General features: G+C 43.2%; 1 protein-coding gene across 1 annotated transcript in view; it reads left to right on the top strand.

Moving 5' to 3' along the window:
- The window catches only part of SPIDR (scaffold protein involved in DNA repair), a 504,871-nt gene that overhangs the window by 454,857 nt on the left and 22,810 nt on the right, over nucleotides 1-27,204 (top strand). The window contains exons 12-16 of the mRNA XM_086694922.1: nucleotides 15,978-16,065; nucleotides 17,478-17,621; nucleotides 17,711-17,770; nucleotides 25,615-25,801; nucleotides 26,503-26,655. Of these exons, the coding sequence (XP_086551048.1) occupies nucleotides 15,978-16,065; nucleotides 17,478-17,621; nucleotides 17,711-17,770; nucleotides 25,615-25,801; nucleotides 26,503-26,655 (632 nt within the window). The remainder of the gene's footprint in view (nucleotides 1-15,977; nucleotides 16,066-17,477; nucleotides 17,622-17,710; nucleotides 17,771-25,614; nucleotides 25,802-26,502; nucleotides 26,656-27,204) is intronic.

The following is a 27,204-nucleotide window of genomic DNA, read 5'->3' as shown; positions in this document are numbered from 1 at the left end:
TTTTTTTCAACATTTATTTTTGGGACAGAGAGAGACAGAGCATGAACGGGGGAGGGGCAGAGAGAGAGGGAGACACAGAATCGGAAACAGGCTCCAGGCTCTGAGCCATCAGCCCAGAGCCCGACGCGGGGCTCGAACTCACGGACCGCGAGATCGTGACCTGGCTGAAGTCGGACGCTTAACCGACTGCGCCACCCAGGCGCCCAAGGACATTTTTTAATAAAAGTAGATATCCTATAAACTAAGAGGCATTCCATATTTATAAATTTATCTTACATAATCATAGCAGTTTAATCAGTGATTGAAAGGAGTAGAGCAAAAGGCTTAATTTCAGGTGTGTATTTAATTTACTTTTTTCACTTTCTCCAACAATCTACAGTTTGAAAAGTACCTTCCTGAAATTCTGTGGACTAACCTTGGAAAATGTTATTCCCTACATCTATAAGGTATTTTGGGGATATTCTTAGTAGACAAATGTGTCTGGGGTCAAAGTGCCCCATTTGATGCCCTTGCTGGCTACTTGACCTTGGGAAAGGTATGTCCCTGCAGGAGACTAGCTAGAGGGCTACATAAGTATGTGTGTACAGGTGCTGAGGTCCAGGCCCAGCTAGGGTACATCCACAGTAAATACAACCATCCCAGCGACATTACTAAAAAGCTGTTATACAGTATGCATTGTTACTTTCAGTATCTCTCTCGTCACCAAAGAAGGTTTAAATCTGAAATTGCTTCTTGAAATTCAGCCATCAATCACAACAACCTTTTCTGAAAACTATCCGTGTCTTTTTACAGATGTGTATGTAAACTCAGATGAAAAATATGTCTTTTTCCTAATGTTAATGTTCTCCTTAGCCTCAGCACACTTACAGCTTCTGTCCCAGAGTTCAGGGTGGGCCTGTGCAGGGCCACGGACTCCCTCCCGTGGGTCAGCAGCATGCCTGGCTCACCTGGGACATGGAGGCACCCATGTGGGGGAACATGGAGCTAGTGCCCCATGTCCTGCCTGTCTTGACTTAGAAAAGGAAGAGCGGGCATTGTAAAGGAAGGGTGTGAAGGATTGTCTAGCTTTCCCCAGTCTCTCTCCTCTTTCCTCCCAGCTCTCATACTGCTCAGTGGGTCCCATGTAAACTTTCCAGTGAAGACGACAGCATCACTATTTGATTACAAAAGTACTCAACCTTTTGTTTTCCAGAAGCTTTGGGATCAGCTCGGCTGAGAGCTTCTAGTAAAGGAAAGAAAGATGATATTTGTAGCAAAATAATTAAGCAGAGCCGAAGGGGGTGTGACACTGGACATATTTCAGGTCAGGGTTGAAGGTCTCTTTGCTAGAGATCCTTGTCTCAAGGTAGTTAGACTTTTCAAATAACAACTTTATTGAGATCCAGTTTACCCTCCATAAAACTTACCCTTCTAAAAGTAAACCATTCAGTGGGTTTTATAGTCACAAAGCTGTGTGAGCATCATCACTGTCTAATTTCAGAACATTTTTACACCCCAGAAAGAAACCCCGTACCCATTAGCAGTCACTTCCTGTTCCACTCAGCCCCTGACAAACATCGTCTGCCTTCTGTCCATATGGATTTGCATATACTGAACACCTCATACAAATGGAACCATGTGTATTGTTGCCTTTCGTGCCTGGCTTTTTGCACTTAGTATAATGTTTTCGAGGGTCATCCACGTTGTGGCAGGTAGCAGTGCTTCTTTCCTTTCATGGTTGCCGGATACGCCATTACATGTATATACCGGACTTGCTTATGTTTTCACCAACTGATGGACATTGGGGTTGTTTCCACTTGCTAGCTATCGTGAATAATAATGACTTACCCTGTGAGCACTCATATACAGTTTTTGCACGGACACAGTCTATTTAGGGTAGATACCTAGGATCAGAATTGCTGGGTCACTGCCAAACTGTTTTCCAAAGTGACTTCCCCAATGTTACTATCTTACCAGCATTACATTTTAAATCACCGGTTACCTAATCTTGTTAGGATCTCAAGGTTTCCATGGCTCCTATCAATTTGTTAAGGATCTCCTGGGCCATCTAATAAGGTCTTCTCTAGTGGATCAAACCTTTTTCAAGGAAATGCACTTGAGTGTCATGACAAATGCTTGTTTAATTCATTCAAAGTTCTCTTTTGACTGTACGAAGGTGACATAAAAAAGACATAATGGGACATAAGCTGCCTTCTGGAAGACAGTCTTTTTTCTTCTTAAATTAGGTCAAAACTGTATTTATAATTAGCACAGAGTCTGACACTGGATTAATTAAATGAATAGGTGTGATTAGGCAAAAGAAAATCAGAAACCATAGGTTTCTTAAAAGGAAAGTCAAGGGCTCATGAAAAATTCTCAAATGGAAGCATTGTGAGACAAGAAAGCCAGCCTCCTGAGAGTGGACCCGATGTGTCTGTCCTCTGCGGAATCCTCAGCAGCCAGATGGGGATGTGCCCAAGACGCACTTAATGCCTGGATGGTGGTGTAAAGGCATGTGGTCTGGCCACCCCGTGCTCACTGGAGCACCCAACTCCTCCCCAGTCACTTTCCAGTACTGCATAGGGAAGGCACACAGCACACTGGCACCTGTCACACACAGCGAGTTGCTTCAGTGCTTCCATTTGAGAATTGTTCATAAGCAAGCTGATTTCAGATGGCAGCAGGCCTTGGAAAAAAGAGGATGAGGTGGGGTTTAGGTGGGGTGGCGATGATGTGCTCTGGGCTCCTGGGCTCCGCTCTGCTGCCCAGGTCAGTGCTCTGAGTGCCCCCAGTGCCACCCCAGCAGCAAGCTGTCCTCAGGCATAAACAGCGTATTAGACAACGAAGGCACATCTTTAAAGAGCCTTCTTATTGAACCTTGAAGATACTTGACGATCCCTCTACAGTCTGAGAAAGACAGGGAGTGAATCACTTTTTATGCTGTATTCACTTTGGGTGTAGGAGATACGTAGTGAAGGTTTAACATTTCCTTCTTCTCTTCGAGCATTTTCACTTGTACCAAATAAAAGCAGTCATGCCTAGAAAGATGGCCTGTGCAAGGTGACTTGCACACTTGCCTTTATGGAGAGGGGCTGTGTTGTTCCCGTCCCCTACCACCTGTAACATGACACATGACTAATTCTGTTGCTGCAGCAGGCATGTCCGCACACACCCCTCCTCCCAGCCTGTCCAGCACAAGTCTCCCAGGGCTCTCCTGTTACCATTCTCACTTCTAGGACCTCCTGGGGTGCAGTGATGCCCGTGTTTATGGAGCAAGAGGTAACTTTGACCCAGATCATACGTGTCACGGGAGAGTTTTAAATGTCACCAGATCCTGGTAGGTTGGTTTGATCTGGAGTTGGCTTCAGCCTCAGGCTGTTGGTGGTGGCGCCTGGAACTTCTGTGCTCTCCCCACGGAGTGGTTTGGCCATGGCGTGGGTGGTCTGCAGGGGGTGATATCCCATGGAGTGTGGTGGGGTTGCGTGGGTGCTCTGCAGGGGGTGACATCCCGTGGAGTGTGGTGGGCGTGGTGTGGGTGGTCTGCAGGGGGTGACATCCCGTGGAGTGTGGTGGGCGTGGCGTGGGTGCTCTGGTGGAGTGTGGTGGGCGTGGCGTGGGTGCTCTGGTGGAATGTGGTGGGCGTGGCGTGGGTGCTCTGGTGGAATGTGGTGGGCGTGGCGTGGGTGCTCTGGTGGAGTGGCGTGGGCGTGGCATGGGTAGTCTGCAGGGGGTGACATCCCATAGAATGGCGTGGGTGCTCTGCAGGGGGTGACATCCCGTGGAGTGTGGTGGGCATGGCGTGGGTGCTCTGGTGGAGTGTGGTGGGCTGACGTGGGTGCTCTGCAGGGGGTGACATCCCGTGGAGTGTGGTGGGCATGGCGTGGGTGGTCTGCAAGGGGTGACATCCCCTGGAGTGTGGTGGGCGTGGCGTGGGTGGTCTGCAGGGGGTGACATCCCCTGGAGTGTGGTGGGCGTGGCGTGGGTGGTCTGCAGGGGGTGACATCCCCTGGAGTGTGGTGGGCGTGGTGTGGGTGCTCTGCAGGGGGTGACATCCCCTGGAGTGTGGTGGGCGTGGCGTGGGTGGTCTGCAGGGGGTGACATCCCATGGAGTGTGGTGGGCTGGTGTGGGTGCTCTGCAGGGGGTGACATCCCCTGGAGTGTGGTGGGCGTGGCGTGGGTGCTCTGCAGGGGGTGACATCCCCTGGAGTGTGGTGGGCGTGGCGTGGGTGCTCTGCAGGGGGTGACATCCCGTGGAGTGTGGTGGACGTGGCGTGGGTGATCTGCAGGGGGTGACCTCCTGTGGAGTGGCGTGGGCGTGGCATGGGTAGTCTGCAGGGGGTGACATCCCATGGAATGGCGTGGGTGCTCTGCAGGGGGTGACATCCCCTGGAGTGTGGTGGGCGTGGCGTGGGTGGTCTGCAGGGGGTGACATCCCCTGGAGTGTGGTGGACGTGGCATGGACGTGCCATGGGCATTTTTTTCATGTTTATTTCTGTTGAGAGAGAGAGGGAGAGAGGGAGAGAGATAGCATGAGCAGGGGAGGGGCAGATAGACGGGGAGAGAGAGAATCCCAACCAGGCTCACACTGTCAGCACAGAGTCCGACGTGGGACCTGAACCCACTTAATGTGAGATCATGACCTGAGCCGAAACCAAGAGTCAGACTCAACCAGCTGAGTCACCCTAATTTGTGCCCCTAATTTGCTGTGATTTTTATCTGTACAAAGAAGGTTGTAAGTGAAACTTAATATATGTAAATATGTTTACATATTAAAACAGTCCTTGGCCCATAGTAAAATTACCAAGTAATTATTAGTAGCTGTTACTATTATGCTTATATCTGGATTTTCAAGAGGGAATATCTTTCTAAGAAAAGAGGATTTGGTGGCACCTGGGTGGCTCAGTTGTTGGAGCGTCCGACCTCGGCTTAGGTCATGATCTCAAGGTTCATGGTTCAGGCTCCACATCAGGCTCTGTGCTGACAGCTCGAATCCAGGACCCTACTTCGAATTCTGTGTCTCACTCTCTCACTCTGCCTCTCCCCCACTCATGCTCTGTCTCTCTGTCTCTGAAGAATGAATAACTGTTAAAAAAAAAATTTTTTTTTAAAAAGAGGATTTGTTGCCTTTCCAGGATTTCTAGAGTGGTTTTGAACACCTACAAGTGATATTCCCCTACCTATTCTCATACCTGTGTTCTTGCACAGACGTTAACAATGGTCCCTGCAGGAGTAGTCACGTTAAGACTGCTTCACCTTTGCTGTTCTCTTTGGCACAGACAAGATGTTCACAGTGTGGAGTGCAGGGCCTCCTCCCTTGGGTGAGCAGGTGTGCACCCACCCCCCAGGAAGACATCTTCCTCAGGATCCCCATAGGTCTGGCTCAACACTGCCAATTGGCCTGCTTCTAGAACTACTGTATTCTTTATTTTTTTATTTTTGAGAGAGACAGACCAAGCACGAGTGGGTAAGAGGCAGAGAGAGAGGGAGACACAGAATCCAAGGCAGGCTCCAGGCTCTGAGCTGTCAGCACAGAGCCTGATGCAGGACTCAGACTCACAGACAATGTGATCATGACCTGAGCTGAAGTCGGACGCTTAACCGAATGAGCCACCCTTGCGCCCCTAGAACTACTATATTCTTGTTGGGTGTTGGGCCACAAGAAAGTATAAAGTGATAAGAATTGTTATATTATTTGCAAGTAACCAGATGCATTGATCTAATTTTATAAAGAGTGGAAAGTTATCTTTATAACTGAAAATAATATTCCTGTCTAAGTTGAGCACTATTAATAAGGATTCAGGAAAAAGGAAGAAATTATATCTTAGGCTGCATTGAAATTGTATCTAAACATACAACTGACCAGAAATGCCTGAAGCCTATTGTCAGGCACATAGAGCCAGTGCTATGAGGTGGAACATGTGTGGCCTGTGTCTTCTCATGGTGGGCGGCCATCGTCCAGCACACACAGGGAGACAGAGACATGCCAGGAAGGTAGTGGACTCAATCTTGAGCAACACTGAGGTTTATTTTATTTTATTTTTTTAAAAAAAAATTTTTTTTTCAACGTTTATTTATTTTTGGGACAGAGAGAGACAGAGCATGAATGGGGGAGGGGCAGAGAGAGAGGGAGACACAGAATCGGAAACAGGCTCCAGGCTCCGAGCCATCAGCCCAGAGCCCGACGCGGGGCTCGAACTCACGGACCGCGAGATCGTGACCTGGCTGAAGTCGGACGCTTAACCGACTGCGCCACCCAGGCGCCCCAACACTGAGGTTTAAAGAACAGTTGCAACCTCTTGATCTCAGGAGCCTGTTATACTCTTCAAAATTAATGAGACCCCAAGGAGATTTTCTTTTAGTGTGGGTTATATTGATTAAAATTTACCGTATTTGAAGGAAAATAAGGTCTTAGAAAATAGTTCTGGCCATGTGGGCCACCTGAAAGGGTATCCCCAAGCCCCTCTTTGAGAAACATGGGTCTGAAGTATTCCGTTTTTCAGATAATCTGTGTTGCAGAGTTTGAGTACTACTATAATAGTACCTATGGAGAAATCACCAACCGATAGTAGGAATGGAAAAAATTGCCATTTCCAATGGCAAATTTCAGGAACATTTTATACCCAAAATATATGCTTGATTTAAAAAAAAAAACAAAAAAACAAAAAAAAAAAAACCCTAAGTATGAACTAACTCAGTGGACCAGGTTGCTTCCTTACATGTTGCCTTCCTATTATAGTTGATATCACCATTGTAGTTTAAATCTCCTGGAGCAAATTCCACTCTATCCGCACCCAAAAGAAAGTGGTTCAGGCAGTCTTAGATTACTCAGGGAACACTTGGGAGTAGTATGTAGATGAGACTATATAAGATGGGGAAAATAACTAAGAAAACAGGCCAAGCAGGCAGGTAGTATCAGTTAACAATCTGGTATGCAGAGGGGAAAACCTGCCCCCTTTGCCTTCTTCCAGTGGACTGGAGGCCATGAACGTCTTCGTTTCCCTTGCTTCGAGTGGTTGGTTTTCCAGATAGCGTTAATTATCTACTAGTCAAAATAAAGAAGATTGGATATAATGAAACCAGAGGAAGTCATTCATTTGCTACAGCAAAACATCTATAAAATTTGTGTGGAACTATGTAAATTTAGCATTGTTTCAAATGCTAAGGCTGGAGGCTGGAACGCCAGTTCCAGTTGTACATGTTTCTGACATTCCTTTCTGATATCGTCCCCAGCCACCCTCCTTACTCTCGCAGCCTCCTTTTCAGTGCCAGGCAGAGGGCCTGCTGTTGCTGCTACAGGACTAACCCCAGGACTCTTTAGCGCATCACATGACCCAGAGCACGGAGAGCTGCCTTTCTCAGCCACAAGTTCTCTAAGTGGATGTACCCACTGGTGTTCTCTGAGCATGCATAGCTTACTCAATTCCATGCACCATTCTTGCACAGGATGGGGTACGTTGGCTCTTACTAACCCCAGGAGAGACATCCGAGTGTGGACACCGTTTCAGATTCTTATGCCAAATTTATGAGACTTTTTTCTGGAGATGCCCTCAAGTTGGTCCCCTCCCCCTAGAAACTCCTTTGTGTACTTCTACTTAGATTTTAACAGTTTCTAGAATATTCCCCAAACAACAAACTATAGGCAAGAAAATGAATTTTTTTTTCATTCTGAGAAATAAGTGACTTTGCTTCTTAACCAATACCCAAAGCCCTTTGCAGCATGAGAAGAAGTCTTCAGTCAGCCAGGCTTATAGATCATTCTGCGGAAGGCGTTTAGCATAGATGGTCGGCTATTTCTAGCTGCTCCATACTGTGGCACTTTCATAGAAAGGACATATATCTTGTTCCCACTCCTCTATCAGCCACTGCAAACTTCACCTTTACCTAACACTGGAGATTTGGGAATCACATTTCCTTCTCAAGCAGAGACACACGTCAGCAAGGAATGCTAGCATTATAAACTGGAGAACCACCAAATCCTAGAAGGGAGGAAAGTGAGTTCAAGAGAGATTTCAGGACTTGCCCACATTATGTATGAAAGGTGTCCTCTCTATACCCCATTCTGCCTCCAGCACTCCATCAAAGCAAATCCCATATCCAGCAGCATTGGTGGGATTGGAGATGTGTAGCCCAAGGCATGATGGGGCAGTATTCCCTTCTGAACAACCTTCACCTCTATTGCAATCCTAAATTTCAATCAATCTCTGGGAACTTAATTAGATTTAAAAAGTGTGATACTCTTCATTCTACTGTATCTCTCCTAAGGAGTCACTCCAAGAACTTTTTCCTAAGTAATCTAAGAAGGCACATTTTATACTGTAACCAGTCCCAGTTAGGGCTGGTGCTTGCTTTAGAGAGAGTGGAAGAGTTGAAAACCATTTTAAAGGAAATCTCTGGTCCCACATCCTGCTTATGCTGTTGGTCATAGGAGTAAGTCTCTTCGAAAAGAGTATATACCTTGAGGGCGCCTGGGTAGCTCAGTTAAGCATCCAACTTCAGCTCAGGTCATGATCTCACAGTTGGTGAGTTCGAGCCCTGTGTCGGGCTCTGTGCTAACAGCTCAGAGCCTGGATCCTGCTTCAGATTCTGTCTCCATCTCTGCCCTTTCCACCCCCCACCCATGCTCTGTCTCTGTCTCTCTCACAAATATGAAAAATAAAACTTGAAAAAAAATTTTTTTGAAAGGAAAAGAGTATACTTTGCAATTATGAATAGTTGTATCATTAGTTTATTCTATGCTAGTACTTTACACACCTAGACTATTTATAAGAAAGTGGGTGAAGGCCACACAGGATCTCTGTACTATCTTTGCTACTTTCCATGAGTCTATAATTAGTTCAAAATAAGGTTTTTTGAAAAATCAAATGAATTACTGATTAAATAGTTTAAAATAGTAATAAGTAATGGTGAATTAAATTATATTACTTTTGGGGGACTTTATTTGAATGTACCTAAAAACACCAATAATAGCAATAGCAGTTACCATTTATGCCACAGTCAGGCACAAAGGATACATTCCATACAGAATGTATGGAAACATGGAAACATGTCCACAATCCCGTGGCTGGGTGGATCACAGCTAGGCTCAGACCAGACCTGTGTGAGACTAAAGATGATGTGCTCTTCACTTTAAGATACTTCTCTCCATTGGTTACCACTGTTTTGTTGTTGTTGTTGTTTTGTTTTGTTTTTTAATTTTACTTTTTATTTTTTAAAATTTACATTCAAATTAGTTAACATATAGTGAAACAATGATTTCAGGAGGAGATTCCTTAATGCCCCTTACCCATGTAGCCCATCCCCCCTCCCACAACCCCTCCAGCAACCCTGATTGTTCTCCATATTTATGAGTCTCTTATGTTTTGTCCCCCTCCCTGTTTTTACATTATTTTTGTTTCCCTTCCCTTATGTTCATCTGTTTTGTCTCTTAAAGTCCTCATATGAGTGAAGTCATATGATTTTTGTCTTTCTCTGACTAATTTCACTTAGCATAATACCCTCCAGTTCCATCCATTGCAACATAGTTGCAAATGGCAAGATTTCATTCTTTGATTGCTGAGGAATACTCCATTATACATACATACCACATCTTCTTTATCCATTCATCCATCAATGGATATTTGGGCTCTTTCCATACTTTGGCTATTGTTGATAGTGCCGTTCTAAACATGGGGTGCATGTGTCCCTTCAAAACAGCACACCTGTATCCCGTGGATAAATGCCTAGTAGTGCAATTGCTGGGTAGGGTAGTTCTATTTTTAGTTTTTTGAGGAACCTCCATACTGTTTTCCAGAGTGACTGCACCAGCTTGCATTCCCACCAACAATGCAAAAGAGATCCTCTTTCTCCGCATCCTCCTCGCCAACATCTGTTGTTGCCTGAGTTGTTAATGTTAGCCATACTGACAGGTGTAAGCTGGTATCTCATTGTGGTTTTGATTTGTATTTCCCTGATGATGAGTGATGTTGAGCATTTTCTCATGTGTCGGCTGGCCATCTGGATGTCTTCCTTGGGGAAGTGTCTATTCATGTCTTTCGCCCATTTCTTCACTGGATTATTTGTTTTTTGGGTGTTGAGTTTGATAAGTTCTTTATAGATTTTTGGATACTAACCCTTTATCTGATATGTCATTTGCAAATATCTTCTCCCATTCTGTCAGTTGCCTTTTAGTTTTGCTGATTGTTTCCTTTGCTGTGTAGAAGCTTTTTATTTTGATGAGGTCTCAGTAGTTCATTTTTGCTTTTGTTTCCCTTTCCTCCGGAGACATGCTGAGTAAGAAGTTGCTGCGGGCAAGATCAAAGAGGTTTTTGCCTACTTTCTCCTCAAGGATTTTGATGGCTTCCTGTCTTACATTGAGGTGTTTCATCCATTTTGAGTTTATTTTTGTGTCTGGTGTAAGAAAGTGGTCCAGGTTCATTCTTCTGCATGTCGCTGTCCAGTTTTCCCAGCACCGCTTGCTGAAGAGACTGTCTTTATTCCATTGGATATTCTTTCCTGCTTTGTCAAAGATTAGTTGGCCATATGTCTGTGGGTCCATTTCTGGGTTCTCTATTCTGTCCCATTGATCTGAGTGTCTGTTCTTGTGCCATGGTTACCACTGTTTTAACAGAGCCCCAGCTTTTTGGTTTTCAAAATAGATTATAAAAGTGTTGTATATGTTCTGTTAAAATTTCAAAGCATCCGGGGGCGCCTGGGTGGCGCAGTCGGTTAAGCGTCCGACTTCAGCCAGGTCACGATCTCGCGGTCCGTGAGTTCGAGCCCCGCATCAGGCTCTGGGCTGATGGCTCAGAGCCTGGAGCCTGTTTCTGATTCTGTGCCTCCCTCTCTCTCTGCCCCTCCCCCGTTCATGCTCTGTCTCTCTCTGTCCCAAAAATAAATAAACGTTGAAAAAAAAAAAAAATTAAAAAAAAAAAAAAAAAAAAATTTCAAAGCATCCGAAAAGCATAAAAGTGAATATAGGATAAAAAAAACCAAGTGTTCTTTTATAAATCATTCCAGATATAAAATTTCATGTTTCCAAATTTTTTTAAATATGTGTAATAACTTACAAACCAAATTGGATTTATAACCCCACACATTGTTGGGATGTAAAATGGTGCAGTGCCAGCACTATGCACCACAGTTAGGTAGTTATTCAAAAAGTTAAACACAGAATTACCGTATGACCCAGCAAATTACTCCTAGGTTATCTGCGTAAGAGAAATGAAAACATGTGTCCACACAGAAATTTGTATATGGATGTTCATAGCAACAGTTTTCATAACAGCTGAGAAGTGGAAATAACCCAAATGTCCATGAACTGATGAATGGATAATAAAATGTCATTTATCCATACCATGGATTATTCAGCCAAAAAAGGAATACAGTACTGACACATGCTATAACATGGATGAACCTTAAAGACATGATGCTGAGTAAAAGAAGCCAGACACAAAAGACCACATTTAATATTATTCCATTTGTATACAATGCCCATAAAAACAGCAAGTAGATCTGTAGCAAGAGTGACTGCTGACAGGCACAGCACAGGGTGTACCTGGGATGGTATTGGCGTGAGGAAACATTCTGGAAGTAGACAGTGGTGAAAGTTCCACAAGTCTATGAATACACTAAAAACCATGCAGTGTACACTTTAAAAGGATGAATTTTTTGGTATGTGACATATCTCAGTTTTAAAAATTAGATTTAAGGGCACTTGGGAGGCTCAGTTGGTTAAGCGTCTGACTCTTGATTTCAGCTCAGGTCATGATCAGGCTCATGGGATCAAGCCCCAAGTTGGGCTCTGCACTGACAGCATGCAGCCTGCTTGGGATTCTCTCTCTCTTTCTCTCTCTGCCCCTCTCCCACCCACAAGCACGCAGTGTGCACACGCTAAATAAATAAATAAACCAACAGTTTAAAAACTAAATTGAAAAATAAAATAAAAATTGTGTTCTGCTGTAAAGAATTTGGGATGCTCATATTATATCACATCTCACATAGAAGGGAGTATAACTCTTTCCATGAGCTGTCAACAATCCTCAGCCAAAATACTAGGTACTCATTTTCATGGTAAATATAACTTTTTTATGAAAAATGAGTATACATATATATATATATACATATGCATGTATATATATAACAAAATACAATTTTAACCATTTTAAGTGTGCATTTTGGTAAATATAATTTTAATATGTGCATATATCTTGATGTCTTCCCATTTAAATACTACCCTGTTGCTATAAATAAAATAATAGCTATGGAAGCTTTCTAGTTTTCTGAGATGTGACCCAAATTTTTCTGCAGATTCACTTTATGCCATCTATAAATTAAGATATATCCTAAGAAATTTATTCTGGCAAAATGATGTTTTCAGATTTTTTTTCATATTTTTTTACCATAAACTGGATGACTTTTTCTGTGTGTCCTTTTCCCCCTCTATTTTAATTAAACATATATTTTACAACTTTAAAAAAAATGAAAATATAAACTTTTGGTGGCATCTACCCATCAGATAATTTGTTTGTTGTTTTAAACATATTTTAAAGGGATGGCTTTTTAGAAAGAATGAGTTTCCTATGCAACAAAGTGAAACCTGATACAAAAATGAATGGGAAGGACTGAAGTGAGAAGAACAATACACTGTGTGCCAAAAGTTAGCTTCGGCACAAAGTCTGTCCCAGTCAGAGGCTGGAGTCATTTCGAGGGATGTGCGTGCTGCCTGAGACGAAAGCTCTAGTTCACAGAGCCATCTGAATCATATCTATATTTCAAAACAGTAGAGAAGCTGATTTTTTATAAGACTAAGTTTTTTATTTAATGCATTAAAGTATAAATGTGTAACCGGTCCAAACTTTTAAAATTAGCCACTAGCATCCTCTAAATAAGTAAGCATCATTAAATTCAAAAAGAACTTTTCTAAGGCTATATTCATAGTATAGCACTTGTCAAAGAAAATTCCAAGGGAACACTGCTTCCAAAAAGGACTTCATGGTTATAAATTGAAGAAACTTCCATTTGTACAGATCTTACATGTATCTTTTACACCAGGTTTTCCAGAGTCTCCCACTCCAGTGTGTCTGGCTAAGCCACAGGTAGGCTGCATGTGACAACCCTAACCCACCATAGAACCTTGTCTTCTTGGAGTTTATGGACTCCACACAACAGAAACTCTAAAAATTTAGGAAAATCGATAAACACTTGGTCACTCTCTGGAAAGTGTTATTTTCCTGTTCTGTATAAAGAATCATCTTTTCATCATACCTTTAATTTGACTCTGTTCCTTCACAAAGAAGGTCACTCTGGGGTTAAAATCTTGTCTTCAACTGGGAAATTTTTGAACAGAAAACAGCATAGAAGTTAATAGCCTAAGGGCACTTGGATGGCCTAGTCGGTTAAGTGCCTGACTCTTGATCTCAGCTCAAGATCTTGGGGTCGTGAGATCCAGCCCTACGTAGGGTTCAGCGTGGAGCCTGCTTGGAATACACTCTCTGTCTCTCTGTCTCTCTCTCTGTCTCTCTCTCTCTCTCTCTCGCCCCTACCCCCCTCAAAAAATAAATAAATAAACTTTAAAAAAAAGAAGCTAATAGCCTAAACAATTAGCAACATGAATAATTACAAGAGCATCAGATGCCCAACACGTTGAGTACTTATTCTGAGCATAGAAACCCTAGTAGATGCTATACTCGCAGTATGTTTTTCACCCCTTGCAGTAACACAACAGGTGTGTACTGATCTCTCCCAACTTTACAGAAGAGGAGACGGAAGGTGCAAGAATTAAGCAAACTTTCTTAAGGTTTCACAGTATATAAAATGCAGAACTAGAACAATAGACAGGTCTTGTTGCAAGGCCCATGCTGTACCCACTCCGTCGTAAACGAGGGGCTTGAGCAAAGTCTTAGCTTTGCCTTTGAAATGTAGTCAGGTCTAAGGTGAGAAATGGACATATTTATTGGTGTAGAAAATTACTGTTTGCCCGCCAACCTCGCATTTCTCCAGACTGCAAATAGGAAATGAGCATATCAAGTGTGTTAGGTCTGATTTCTGCAGTGAAGTATGTAGGTGTTTGTGATAGCTGGGTGTCAGTTCCTCATCCGCCAAGTCTCTTGACCAGTTTGTCTGGGCTGGCACTTCTCTGCAACCAGGACAAATTGATGCCCACCCACTGGGGAGCTCACATCAAACAGTGAGAGGACGGCAGAGGAACATGAGTCAGGTGGCATGCTCCGGGAAAAGAAAGGAGCCAAGCCAGGAGCAGGAAGTACTGGGCACGTGGCAGACAGAGAGCAAGAGGCAAGTCCATGTCCCATGTCCTTCCTGCCACCCCACCCACCCCCGGGGAGAGACATCATGGGCCCACCCCATTCCTTAGTCCTGGGGAAGGGCAGTGAGAGGTCAAATGAGCTTACCTCTGCACCTTCCCTGACAGCTTTTCCTGACCTTAGGCAGCCCTGGGTCCCCCAGCCCTGTCCGTCACTCACACAGACAGCTGCAACAGGGTACTTCTCAGAATTAATCAAGAGAGGGAGAGAGTAAATTTTCACAGGCAATCCCTTTTTACCATGTGTTACCCACATTTTGCTTACTTGTTTGCTTGATTTTGACCCAAAACCTAAAAATTCACAGGAATGCTATTGAGCTTGGTGTTTGTCACAGGCCATGCCCTACGATTCTATTGAAATTAATTTGAGGAACCCAAAGGGGGTGGGGAGGTGCTTGTGTTGTCTAGTGCAAGCTAAGACCCTCATCTTCAGGTTCTGAGTTGTTCAGTTTTGTTAGCTGCTAGATCCTAAGCACCTAAAACTTGCTGTTAAACATTGAAAGAAATAAGAATATATAGATATTTACTCACACATGCATTCTATCTTGTTGAGAGAGCAAAATCTAAGAAGGCTTTGTGAGATGTGTGTGTATGTGCACACGTGCATGCATACCAACTAAAACGGGGGGGTTTTTTAGTGTGATAAAATGTAAATAACAAATTTTCCACCTTAACCATTAGTAGTGTCATTGAGTACATTCACACTGTTCAACATCCATCACACCCCTCCAGCTCTAGAATGTTTCCATCTTCCCAAACTAAAACTCCATGACCATTCAACACTAACCGCCTGTTTCCCACCCCCTCAGCCCTTAGCAACCATCATTCCACTTTCTGTTTGTACAAGTTTGATTGCTTTAGGAACCTCATGAGTGGAATCATATAATATTTGTCCTTGTACGTCTGGCTATCTTTTTTACTTTAGATAGCTTATTGATAATTTTTCTTCTTATGAGTAATACATACCTATTTGGAAAAAGATAGGAAACACATAAAAGCCAAAGGAAGAAAGTGTTACTTCTAAGCTGCACTCAGATAACCACTAAAATCATTTGTGTATCTTTCAGTATCCTTTTCTTTTGGCTTATTACATGCAGGTATGTGCATAGATACATACATAGAGAAAGACATTATAGTTTGTTGCCTGCTTTTCCATTAGCAAGGTATCAGAAACATTTTCCCATTTTGTTAAACACTTCTATGTAACCACTTCAATGGCTGTACAATACTTGATTGGAGGGGCGCCTGGGTGGCGCAGTCGGTTAAGCGTCCGACTTCAGCCAGGTCACGATCTCGCGGTCCGTGAGTTCGAGCCCCGCGTCGGGCTCTGGGCTGATGGCTCGGAGCCTGGAGCCTGTTTCCGATTCTGTGTCTCCCTCTCTCTCTGCCCCTCCCCCGTTCATGCTCTGTCTCTCTCTGTCCCAAAAATGAATAAACGTTGAAAAAAAAATTAAAAAAAAAAATACTTGATTGGGGAGCTGTATCACAATGTAATGGACAAACTCCTTCCTGTTCTTGCGCGATTTCAAAGGCCCATTTCTCTGTGTGACAGTGTCTTCCCCATCCGAATCAGCACACATCCTGAATGGTGTCTCCTTGGCATTAGGGATAGTACCTGTTAAGCAAAACTGCACATACCCAGATCATGAACAGGCACTTAAGTGATGAATACCATCAACAGCATCTTTTTTTTTCCCAGGACAGCAGGGCTTTTCAGCTTGATTGACACCATGTGGCCTCCAGCCATGCCTCTGAAAGCACCTGGCCGTGGCCAAGCCCATGAAGAGGTAAGCCAGCATCTGAGGGGCTTCCCCTGACTGACACCTGCACCATGCCAGGTGCTGAGTCAGGCCCCACCCACAGTTCACATCCCCGAGAAGCCGAGGTCCAGTGACTATCAGCCAGGAGGACAGAGATTCAGACTAGTTCACCTCAGTCTAAAGTCCAGCCTCTGGCTGCTTTCTTTGCTATGCCACACTCCATTCTTCTTGAGGTTAATTTATGACGATGTCTTAAAACCACAACCACTGCATGCCATTGTAATAATTAGGGTCTTAGCCTTGTACTAAATAAGACACAGGGTGTTTTCCCCTCTGCCTCCCAGATACTGTTAGAACCAACATTCAGTTACCAATTAGAGCACAAACTCATATAATGTGGTAAATAAAACCCATGGTATTGGTACAACTACCCGGTTAGCCAGGGACTTCCCTTCTACTGCATCAAATTGTTTATGGTAGTTGCTCACAGGTAGTAAAACTGACTGATTAAAATGTGTCCCTTCTTCACCATCCTCAGGTATATCCACCAGACTGGCCAGCGGCTGCTTTGGGCCATAGCTCTGAAAGCTGAAAACTGGGGGCTGTCTTGTTTGTGTGGTAGCCGAGTTCCTAGCAGACTGCTAAGACTATAACTCTGTAGTGTGCTAGACCAGTAAACAGTTGTCAACAGTACCCATTTTTTTTAAAGGGAAGAAGTGTACTTATTTTTTTATTTATTTTTAATGTGTATTCATTTTTTGAGAGAGAGAGAGAGAGAGAGAGAGAGCATAAGTGGGGCAGGGGCAGAGAGGGGTGGGGGAACACAGAATGTGAAGCAGGCTCCAGGCTCTGAGCTGTCATTATGGAGCCTGATGCAGGGCTCGAGATCATGACCTGAGCTGAAGTCAGACACTTAACGGACTGAGCCACCCAGGCGCTCAAAGAGGAAGAAGTTTCTAAATGGTGTTTTCAGATATACTCTGAAGAATGGTTTGTTTTTGTTTTTGTTATTTAATTTTTTTAAGTTTATTTATTTACTTAGAGAGAGAGCTCGGGAGGGGCAGAGAGGGGGAGAGAGAGAATCCCAAGCAGGCTCCATATTACCAGCATGGAACCTGATCCAGGGCTCGAACTCACAATCCATGAGATCGTGACCTGAGCCAAAATCTAGAGTCGGATGCTTAACCACCTGAGCCACCCAGGTACTCCTGAAGAATTTTTGTTTTTAATGAAATCTTGAATCCGTAGTAAATTCAAAAAGTGTAAAAGTTCTTATGTTGGTTCCCAGAGATAAACAACATACCAATTTCTTATATAACCTTCCAGGGAGATAGAATGCATCTGTGAATAAATACCTATATATTAAAGAGTAGATTTTAATAATGTATTTGAATCTTTACCAGCACACTTATGTTTGCCTTTGCCTTCATTTTAAACAGGTAGAAACTCGTGTGCCTCCTCCTAGCTTCTGTTACATCCTCTCTGCTCATCCAAGTGTGGGACAGATTGATGTCATAGAAGAAGACCGCATTTCTAAGCTTTACCAACCTCCAGTTACCCGCTTCTTAAGAGAAATTCTTCAGGTATCGTCTGTGTTTATGGGGTCTTTAACTACTTTCACTGTATGTGTGTGTTTTGTGTCATGTTCTAATCATTTTCAATGCCTTTCCAGACCGATGACCACAGTACACGTTGCAGTTTCTATGCCAGAGTGATTTATCAAAGATCACAGGTAATCGATCCCTCTCTCTCTCTTTCCGATAAGGTGTTAAAAAGTTTGCTAAAGGATAACCTCTCATAGAAATTAATGGAGTGCTAAAATGGAAAAGCGTTTTTAAAATGCAGTTGTGCGTGCTCCTAGCCTAGGCAGCAGTGTATCCATTTCTTGTGCAGGTGCAGCCTGCCAGCCAGTGTGGTATGTCCTGGGTGTGAAACAGCCTAGGCATAGCCTGCCTGAGAAGGTCTCAGCCCCGCACTGTGCATTCCTTTCTGGCACAGAGGCAGGTCGTAGGAAGGGGGGAAAAGGAGGACTCTCAGGACTGAGCTCGGCCCCTGCCAGAACTGTCCAGGAGCTCTGAGTTAGCGACAGGTGAAGGAAGCCCTGTGGCCCCTGGGAGGCTTTGGCAGTCCTGGGGAGATGCTCATTTGCCGCCTTGCCACTCAACAAATCAGCTAGGAGCAGAAAAGGGAAAGAGATGTTTTTGGTAAGCGGAACACCTGCTGTAAGTTCTGCCAGAAAAAAAAACCTCTGCTGGACCTTAACTCAGAGAGGAACATCCATGCAAATCTGTCACCGGAGGAATACAGACCATCCCATTGTTCAATCCTCGTTTTCCTTTTCTCCGTTCACTTCTTAATCATTTGACAGTGAATTGATACCCCTCCTGAGGAATAAGAGAGTGACTGACATCAGTCATTCACAGTGCTTCCTATGAGCCACCCAGTATTTGGCTCAACAGGCAGGGCGACAGGCCCTCACTGAGGGTGATATCCAGGTTACCTGAGGTGCCTCTTACCTTCCAACCCTGAAGCAAACCGAAGGCTGACTGCAAATTCCCCCACCCACCGTCTGCAGGACACTTAGTATGTTAAGACATGCTTGGCACCTGGCACATTGCCTATTATTCTAACACACATTTCAGGTCGTATGACTGTGTCATAGACAGTGGTTCACTGTGCGGCTGCCATTTACTCTGCAGATAGACTGCTGTCCTCGGGGGCAATATAGCACACGTTGGTGCCCGTAGAGGCTCACCTGCCCACAGCCCCAGCTGACAGCAGAGGTGGGAAGTAAAGAGAGCAGGTGTCCGATATACCATAGCTAAGTCTCACTGCTAGCCCCAGTGGACAGAGAGAGACAAACTACAGGTCGTCTGCCTCACTGCATGAAGGAGCCTTGCCTTCTGGCCAGTTGAGAACACTGATACCCTCCTGTCCTGAGTTTTCTGCCAAGAAATAGGCTTCCATTAGCACAGGTGCAGCCTGCCAGCAAGCGTGGGTTTCAGTGGGAGTATGTACCGAAGGATTGGTAGTACTTAGGTGACGGGCTTGGAACCCAAAGGAACAGATTCCTCAATGCGTTATAATTCTCTGTACCTCCTGTGTTCTGCTTTTGTGGGGCAGAGAATCACCAGAAACCAACTTCCTCGGGGAGGAATTGAAATAAGCTAGGTTCTGGGGCCACAGTGTGGTCCAGCCAGTCACCTGTACATTACAGTGCTGGTTGACTTTAAGAAGGGCACTAGGAGTCGCTGCAAGAACCTGAGTTTTTAAAGAAGATTCTATTGTATCTCCATTATACAAATGGCCAAGTCATGCAGGTGAAAAAGATATTTACCTTTTTTTTAATGATTTTATCTTTAAGTAATCTCTGCCCCTAACTTAGGCTCAAACTTACAACCCTGAGATCAAGAGTTGCATGCTCTACCCAACTTAGCCAGCCAGGTGCCCCCTTGACTTGTATTTTGAATAAAATTATTCTAACCTTTTAGATTAATAGTAATTATAGATTCATGTAGGCTGCAAAGAAATAGTGTCCTCCCATGTAGCGTGCCCTGTACTAACTTCTCATACCCAGAGTAGCTACCATTTAACACCCTAACCAAGAAAGTGACATCAGCCACTAATCTGGTGTCATCTTCATAATTAGGTCATTTCATGATAGTTACACAAATGAGACCACGCAATATATATCAGTGATGTCTCCTAGGCCAGCTGCACAAAGTACCAAAAGCTGGATCGCTGAAAACAACAGAAATATATCATTTCACACTTCTGGAGGCTAAAAGTCTGAAATCAAGGAAGGTATCAGCAGGGCCATGCTCTCTGTGACGGCTTCAGGGAAAATCTCCTTGCCTCTTCCAGCTTCTGGTGTTTGCTGGCAATCCTTGGCACATACACGCATCACCCCAGGCACATGGCCATCTGTGTCTTCACATGGCCTTCCCTCTGTGCCTATCAGAATCCAAATTTCCTTTTCTTTTAAGGACACCAGTCATATTGGATGAGGGCCTACTGAAATGATCTCCTCTTAACTTGGTTACATTTATAAAGACTTTAGTTTCAAATTAGATCACATTCTGACATACTAGAGTTAGGACTTCAACTGATCTTTTTGGAGGGACACAATTCAACCTGTAACAGCTCCTTTGGGAGCTATTTGTTTGGGATTATTTTTCCCCCAATTAATAAAATTCTCTAGAGATTCATCCAGAGAACTAATAATGTTGAACATCTTTTCATGTGTTTATTTGCCATCTGTATAACTTCTTTGATGAAATGTCTATACATGTCTTTTGCCTATTTTCTGTTTGGATTATTTGTTTACTGCTGAATTTTTATTTATTTGTTCAATATGGCATTTTCTTTTATATTTATATTTTTATTTTTTATATTTTGGTTAGATAACATACACTGCAGTATTGGTTTCAGAAGTAGAATTCAGTGATTCATCACTTACATATAATACCCAGTGCTCATCACAAGTGCAGTCCTTAATGCCCATTACCCATTTAGCCCATCTCCCACCCATGTCCCTCCATCAATCCTCAGTTTGTTCTCTCGTTAAGAGTCTCTTGTGGTATGTTTCCCTTTCTTCTCTTCCCGTCCCTCCTTTTCATATGTTCATCTGTTTTGTTTCTTAAATTCCAAATATAACTGCTGAATTTTTTAAGTTCTTTATATAATCTCTATACAAAGCCTTTGTCAGATATGTGATTTGCCAATATTTCTCAGGGTCTATAATCTGTGTTTTCATCCTTTCAACAGGGGTTTTGCAGAGCAGAGTTTTTCAGTTTTATGTGGTCAAATGTATTAACTTTCCCTCTTATGGATCATGCCTTTGTCATTAAGTCTAAGACAAGTCAAGTCTCTTTGCCTAGTCTTAGGTCCCAAAGTTTATCTTTTTTTTTTTAAATGTTTACTTATTTTTAAGAGAGAGCACGCGCTCAGCGTGCGCGCGCACGTGCGCGTGCACACACACACACACACACACACACACACACACACGTGAATGGGGGAGGGGCAGAGGCAGAGAGACAAAAAGAATCCCAAGCAGACTTCTCACTGTCAGCACAGAGCCCAGGATGGGGCTGGATCTCACGAACTGTGAGATCATGACCTGAGCCCAAATCAAGAGTCAGATGCGCAACTGACTGAGCTACCCAGGTACCCCCCAAATTTATGCTTTATGTTCTTTTCCAGAAGATTTATAATTTTACATTTGAGTATGCTGCATTTTTGAGTTGGTTTTTTAATAAAGTGTGTAGTTTAGGTCAAAGTTCATTTTTTTTTTGCCTAGAGATGTCCAGTGTTCCAGCATTATTTGTTGATAGGTTGTCCTTCCTCCATTGAATTGCTTTTGCAACTTTGTCAAAAATTAATGGGGCATTTTTGTGTGGAAGAGATCTTTTTTTGTTGTTGTTGTTCTTAAGTAGGCTTCACACCCAGCGTGGAACCCAACACGGGGCTTGAACTCACAACCATGAGATCAAGACTTGACTAAGATCAGGAGTCAAACACTTAACTGTCTGAGCCACCCAGGTGCCCCAGAAGAGATCCATTTTTAATAAAATTTTAGTAATAATAATGGTAGTACAGCTTTCAATTAGTTGGTTATTTGTGTCTTTTTACAGAGGATATTATTTGTTACTGATTTTATTCATAACCCCAATGGTAACAATAAATTGGTAGTTAATTTCAAAGGAAGTTAGACAATTTTGGCCCATCAAGAAATTAAAAAAGAGACAGTAAGCCAAATCCAGGGTATTTACAAAGAGTATCTAAAATCTTTGCTGTCAGAAGAAGTCCCAACTATAGATAATCTTATAGAAATCTTTGCCCTTCCTGAGATATCTACCATTTTTTAAAATGTGATTTTGCTAGTTGTTCCCCTAAAATCATTTATAATTCCATGGTCCAATACAGGATCTTGCATTGCACTTAGCTGTCATGTTTCTTTCCTCTTCAAATAGAACGTTTCTGCATCTTTGCTTATTTTTTAGGACCTTAACATATTTGAAGAATAGAGATCAGTTACTTAGAGTATCTCTCCCTTTGGATTTACCTCGTGTTAGCTCATGACTAGATTCAAGCTATGCATTTTGTCAGGAATACCACATAAAAATACTGTCTTCGTATCAGAAAGCACACAGCTGATTTGTCCCAGTGCTGTAATATTTTATCAGCTGATTACAATGGTGTTATCTAAGATGCTCAAAATCACTCATCATCAGGGAAATACAAATCAGGACTACCATGAGATAACCACCTCACACCTATCAAAATGGCTAAGAGTAACAACACAGGAAACAACAAGTGTTGGCAAGGATGTGGAGAAAGGGGAACCCTTTTGCACTGTTGGTGGGCGTGCAAACTGGTGAACTATGGAGAACAGTGTGGAGGCTCCTCAAAAAGTTAAAAGTAGAACTACCCTACAATCCAGCAATTGCACTACTAGGTATTTATCCAAAGGATACAAAAATACAGATTTGAAGGGGCACATGCACCCCGATGTTTATAGCAGCATTATCAACAATAGCCAAATTATGAAAATAGCCCAATATCCACTGACTAATGAATGGATAAAGAAGAGGTGATTGATATATATAATATTAGTTGTGAAAAAGAAATCTTCCTATTTGCAATGACATGGATGGAGCTAGTGAGTATTGTGCTACGTGAAATAAGTCAGAGAAAGACAAAGACCATATGATTTCACTCATATATGAAACTTAAGAAACAAAACAAATGAGCAAAGGGGGGAAAAAAAGAGAGAGGCAAACCAGAAAACAGACTCTTAACTATAGAGAACAAATAGGGTTGCTAGAGGGGAGGTGGACAGGGAATGAGCTTAATGGGTGATGGGTGTTAAGGAGGGCACTTTGATGATCACTGGGTGTTATATAGAAGTGATGAACCACTAACTTCTACACCTGAAACTAATAACATACACTGTATGTTAACTAACTGGAATTTAGAGAAAAACTTTTGAAAAAAAAATATGGTGTTTTCTAGTTTTCTCCACTCTAAAGTTAGTAACTATCTGATCCATATAAAGGAAGATATTTGGGTGGGACGGGGTGGAAAGATATTTGTATGTAGGAAGATACATTGAGACTATGTAAATATCCTATTTTCATCAAACTTTTACTCATTTTAATATCCATATGATTCTTGGCCTGAATTATTACTCTGATAGTGACCTAATGGTAGTTTTCTAACTCTAGCTTACCTTCTATATTTATTAGTTGCATTCAGCTATACTTAGGAGCTTTTTATTTCCTTGATTTAATTATATATTCACTTACTTATATCAGTATGGACCAGTGAATTCAGTTTTTATTCAATGAGTTATAATCTTACTGTTGTTTATTTGGATGTTCAAATTTACCAGATTCAGGCTGGCTCATGTGCCCTTTGGGCATGTTCCTGTATCCTTTTAAGTACTTGCTTGCTGTCTGACACAATAAGATGTTTCAACTCACCTTGTGCTTTCTCTGCTCTGGAAACAGCCATCTCTTCAAGGAACCCTGGTTGATTTTAATGGAAAACAGCATTTAAACAAAGGTCTGGTAACTAGATGGGCTCATTGCCACTGGCATGTTATTGCCTTCAGACCCTCTCAGTGAACAGAACAAGGAAGTATTACGTATGTAAACCCATGCACACATACACATAAATCTGTATTTCTTTCCATCTCTCCATCTATATCTGAAATCTTAATTTTACACCAATATCTCCAACTGTAGATCCTTACCACAGAATTGACTTTAGGTTTTCCCCATTTCCATATTTATAACTCCCTTATCTAATAGTGAGAAACCTGGCTCTCATTTTCCTCCATATAATTTACTCTAATTTCCTATGTGTAATCAGCATTTCAACCATGTGAGCTCCCCCTTGACCCAAACCCACAGCTCCTACCATGCAAGTCACTTTCTCTGCCCATTCCTGTCAACCAGCCAAATGGAATCCTCAAACTGACCATGCCATCAATCCACGCAAGCAACACCAACTGAACCTCAAGCCAGACAGGTTGTCATGGTCCAGCCCTACTGACTACAAGGGTCTTCCCAGGCAAATCCTTGGCCTCATTGGATCTACTAAATCCTAAACTCTGACCAAGGGTAAAGGGCAGAATACCACTATAATGAACTTTAAAAGACATTACAACTTTTGCAGATGAAAGAAAATTATAGGGGTGCCTGGGTGACTCAGTTAGGCGTCTGAGTCTTGATTTCGGCTCAGGTCACATTCTCACAGTTGGTGAGTTGGAGCCCCATATTGGGCTCTGTGCTGATAGTGCAGAGCCTGCTTGGAATTCTCTCTCTCCCCTTCTCTCTCTGTTTCTGGCTCTCTCTCTCTCTCTCTCTGAAAAATAAATGAACTTAAAAAAAAAAGAAAATTATTATCAGGTCCAATTGTTTGCTAGTGACCAAGACACATAGATTCTATTATATACTTGAAAGAATAAAAAAGAAAAAGAAAAAGAAAAATTTTTGCCGATACAACAGTTATTTTATTCCTGCTTTATACCACGGCCCTATGCAAAGTCTGAGGGCAGTAATAAATATGCCTGTCTTAGTCAGTTTGGGCTGCTATGGATTAAGCAGCAGCAGTTCATTTCTCACAGGTCTGAGTTCAAATTGCCAACATGGTCAGGTTCTCAGTGAGGCCCCTCCTGTTGATTTACAAAAGGATATGTCTTTGCATCCTCGCAATGTGGAAGGCAGGAGAGGAGACAAACTGCCTCATGTGTTACAAGGACCCTGATTCCACCATCAAGGTGACACCCTCATGACCTAATTACCTCCTGAATACCGCACCTACCATTACGATCACACTGGAGGTCAGGAATTCAACTTATGAATTGAGGATGTGGGAGTGGATGTGAACATTCAGTTTATAACAATCTCTGATCCCTAGGAAACCTACATCTAACAGGAGAGAAGAATGTGTATGGACTAAATATAAGACAGTGTGGTAATTCACATTCTGGGTATGGGAACATGAGATCTGGACAAAAAGAGCAGTGAAATCTCCCTGAGTAGGTCAAGGACAATACATTAGTGCCAAGGAAGGGCAGACTGTATCCCAGCAAAGGAGCCCTTTAAACAAGTACAGGGTTGGGGTTCCCAGGGCTCAGCCATGTCAATCAGGTTAGATTGTTTGCTAGTGACCAAGACACGCAGACTCTATTGCATATTTGAAAACATTTGTGGGAATGATATCTAAAATAGTGTTGTAATAATCATCTAACATTATTGCTTTTAAAAGTTTGGATATTAGGGGCGCCTGGGTGGCTCTGTCGGTTTAGCGTTCAAATTCGGCTCAGGTCATAACCTCACAGTTCGTGAGTCCGAGCCCCACATCGGACTCACTGCTGTCAGCCTGTTGGCTCACTTCGGATCCTCTGTCCCCTCTCTCTCTGCCCCTCTCTTGCTTATGCTCTCTCTCTCAAAAAATAAGTTAAAAACATTAATTTTCTTTTAAGTCTTGGACGTTAGAATAGCTATTAAAGTTAATAGACTTGACTGTGTCTTTGAATTGTAACTAAATGATTTGCTTCTTCCGCAGCAAAGGGAGATTTGGCTGATGGTGACTGATGTCACCCTGCAGATGCAGGATGAGAATAACTCTGGCCTCCCCAAAACTGTACCAGTCTGTGTGGCCCCCTCATGTGTGCTGAGCCAGGAAGTCGTGGAAGCGCTCGCCGAGGCTACCCCTCACAGCTTCCTCTTCAGGGACACTCTCCGAGCCCAGGGTATGCTTTCTTCTTCCCAGTTTTGACCCAGCAGCCACTGATAGACGCCACAGAATGGCATTGTGGCTTGTCAATGCCTCTGACTTATTTGGAACTGCGTCCCTTCATGAAGCCAACTGCGGACGTGGTGTGTGGAGTGGAAGAGACCCGTGGTACCAGCCTGGGGCTTCAAATGACCCCTGTCATGGCCACCTGGACAGAACTAGAACGCTTAGTGCTGACACCTCCTGTGAAAGATGCCGTTGGTCACTCAAAGATGGTCTCTTGGTGGCACACTTTACAGGTGCAAAAGCCACCTGAAGCCATTGCCTGAAACATCACTTTTTAAAACAAACAAATGCCTGGAACATTATAAATATATGCTTAGATCAACCAGCTTTTTTTTTCCAGGAATCAAATTAGAATCCTGTCTAAACTACATATTTTTTATTTGATTGAGGTGTAATTTGCATACCACAAAATTCACCTTTCCAAATTGAATTTGAATCTAGTATTTGTGTGCTTTTCCAGCTTAGCACACTGGTGGCTTTAGGACTTCCTTTCTGCACAGTGCATGTGTCGTAGGACACAAGGGAGGGGGCGCAAAACTGCGCCCTCTGCCCACACAGCCTTAGGAGGCTGGCAAAGGACACTGTCCTCACTGGGAGGAAAACTCACTTTCTCTTCAGTGCTTCCATAATCCGAAGTGTCTCTGTCGGCAGGTCAGATTGTTTGTGTTGAACGAAGTGTCCTTTTGCTTCAAAAGCCCCTTTTGGGTATGGCCTCCAGTGCTCCCTCCTGTGAACTGACCAGCCCTGTGAAGCTCAATGAACTGGATTCTGTCACTCAGGTCAACTCCATTTGCAGCGTTCAAGGTGGGTAGTCAAGTCAATCCTGGTGGAAATGGAAATGGTATTTACGTTTTGTTAAATATCATACTTCATATTCGTTTCCTCATTCATTAAGCAAGTATTTATTGTTGTCTCACATGTTCCAGACTTTGGATACATAAGGAACAAAATCAGAAGAGGTTCTTGCCTCTTCGACTCACAGTCTATATAGAAAGACATCAGTCAGCTATGCACACGATCAGACTTGGAACTGCAGCGTTCAGAGTGCTCCAAGTACTGATTGCTGGGACCTCACATTGTTAGGGAGGTCACTGTAGCTGCCCCAAGGACAGGAGCTTTGTGCTGCAATCTGAAGCAGGAAGTAGCTAAGTAGGTGAAGGAGTAGAGGCAGGAAGAATGTCTGAAGGGAAAAAACCAGGACACGTAAAGGCTGCTGACAGGGCAGTGTCAGGGAGCACAGAGTTTGGAAGGGGGCCGGAAAGGCATCTGGATGGAGGGAATGACTGGAGACTAGGCTGAGAGGCCAACCACTGCCCGAGTGGGTGGCCCTGGCAAGAGTGTGCTCTGTCATTG

The sequence above is a fragment of the Puma concolor genome, chromosome F2, assembly GCF_028749965.1.
Source record: "Puma concolor isolate L17-30 chromosome F2, mPumCon1.1.hap2, whole genome shotgun sequence".
Taxonomy (NCBI): domain Eukaryota; kingdom Metazoa; phylum Chordata; class Mammalia; order Carnivora; family Felidae; genus Puma; species Puma concolor.
The sequence above is the reverse complement of the archived record's forward strand: the minus strand, read 5'-3'. Positions and strand labels throughout refer to the sequence as shown.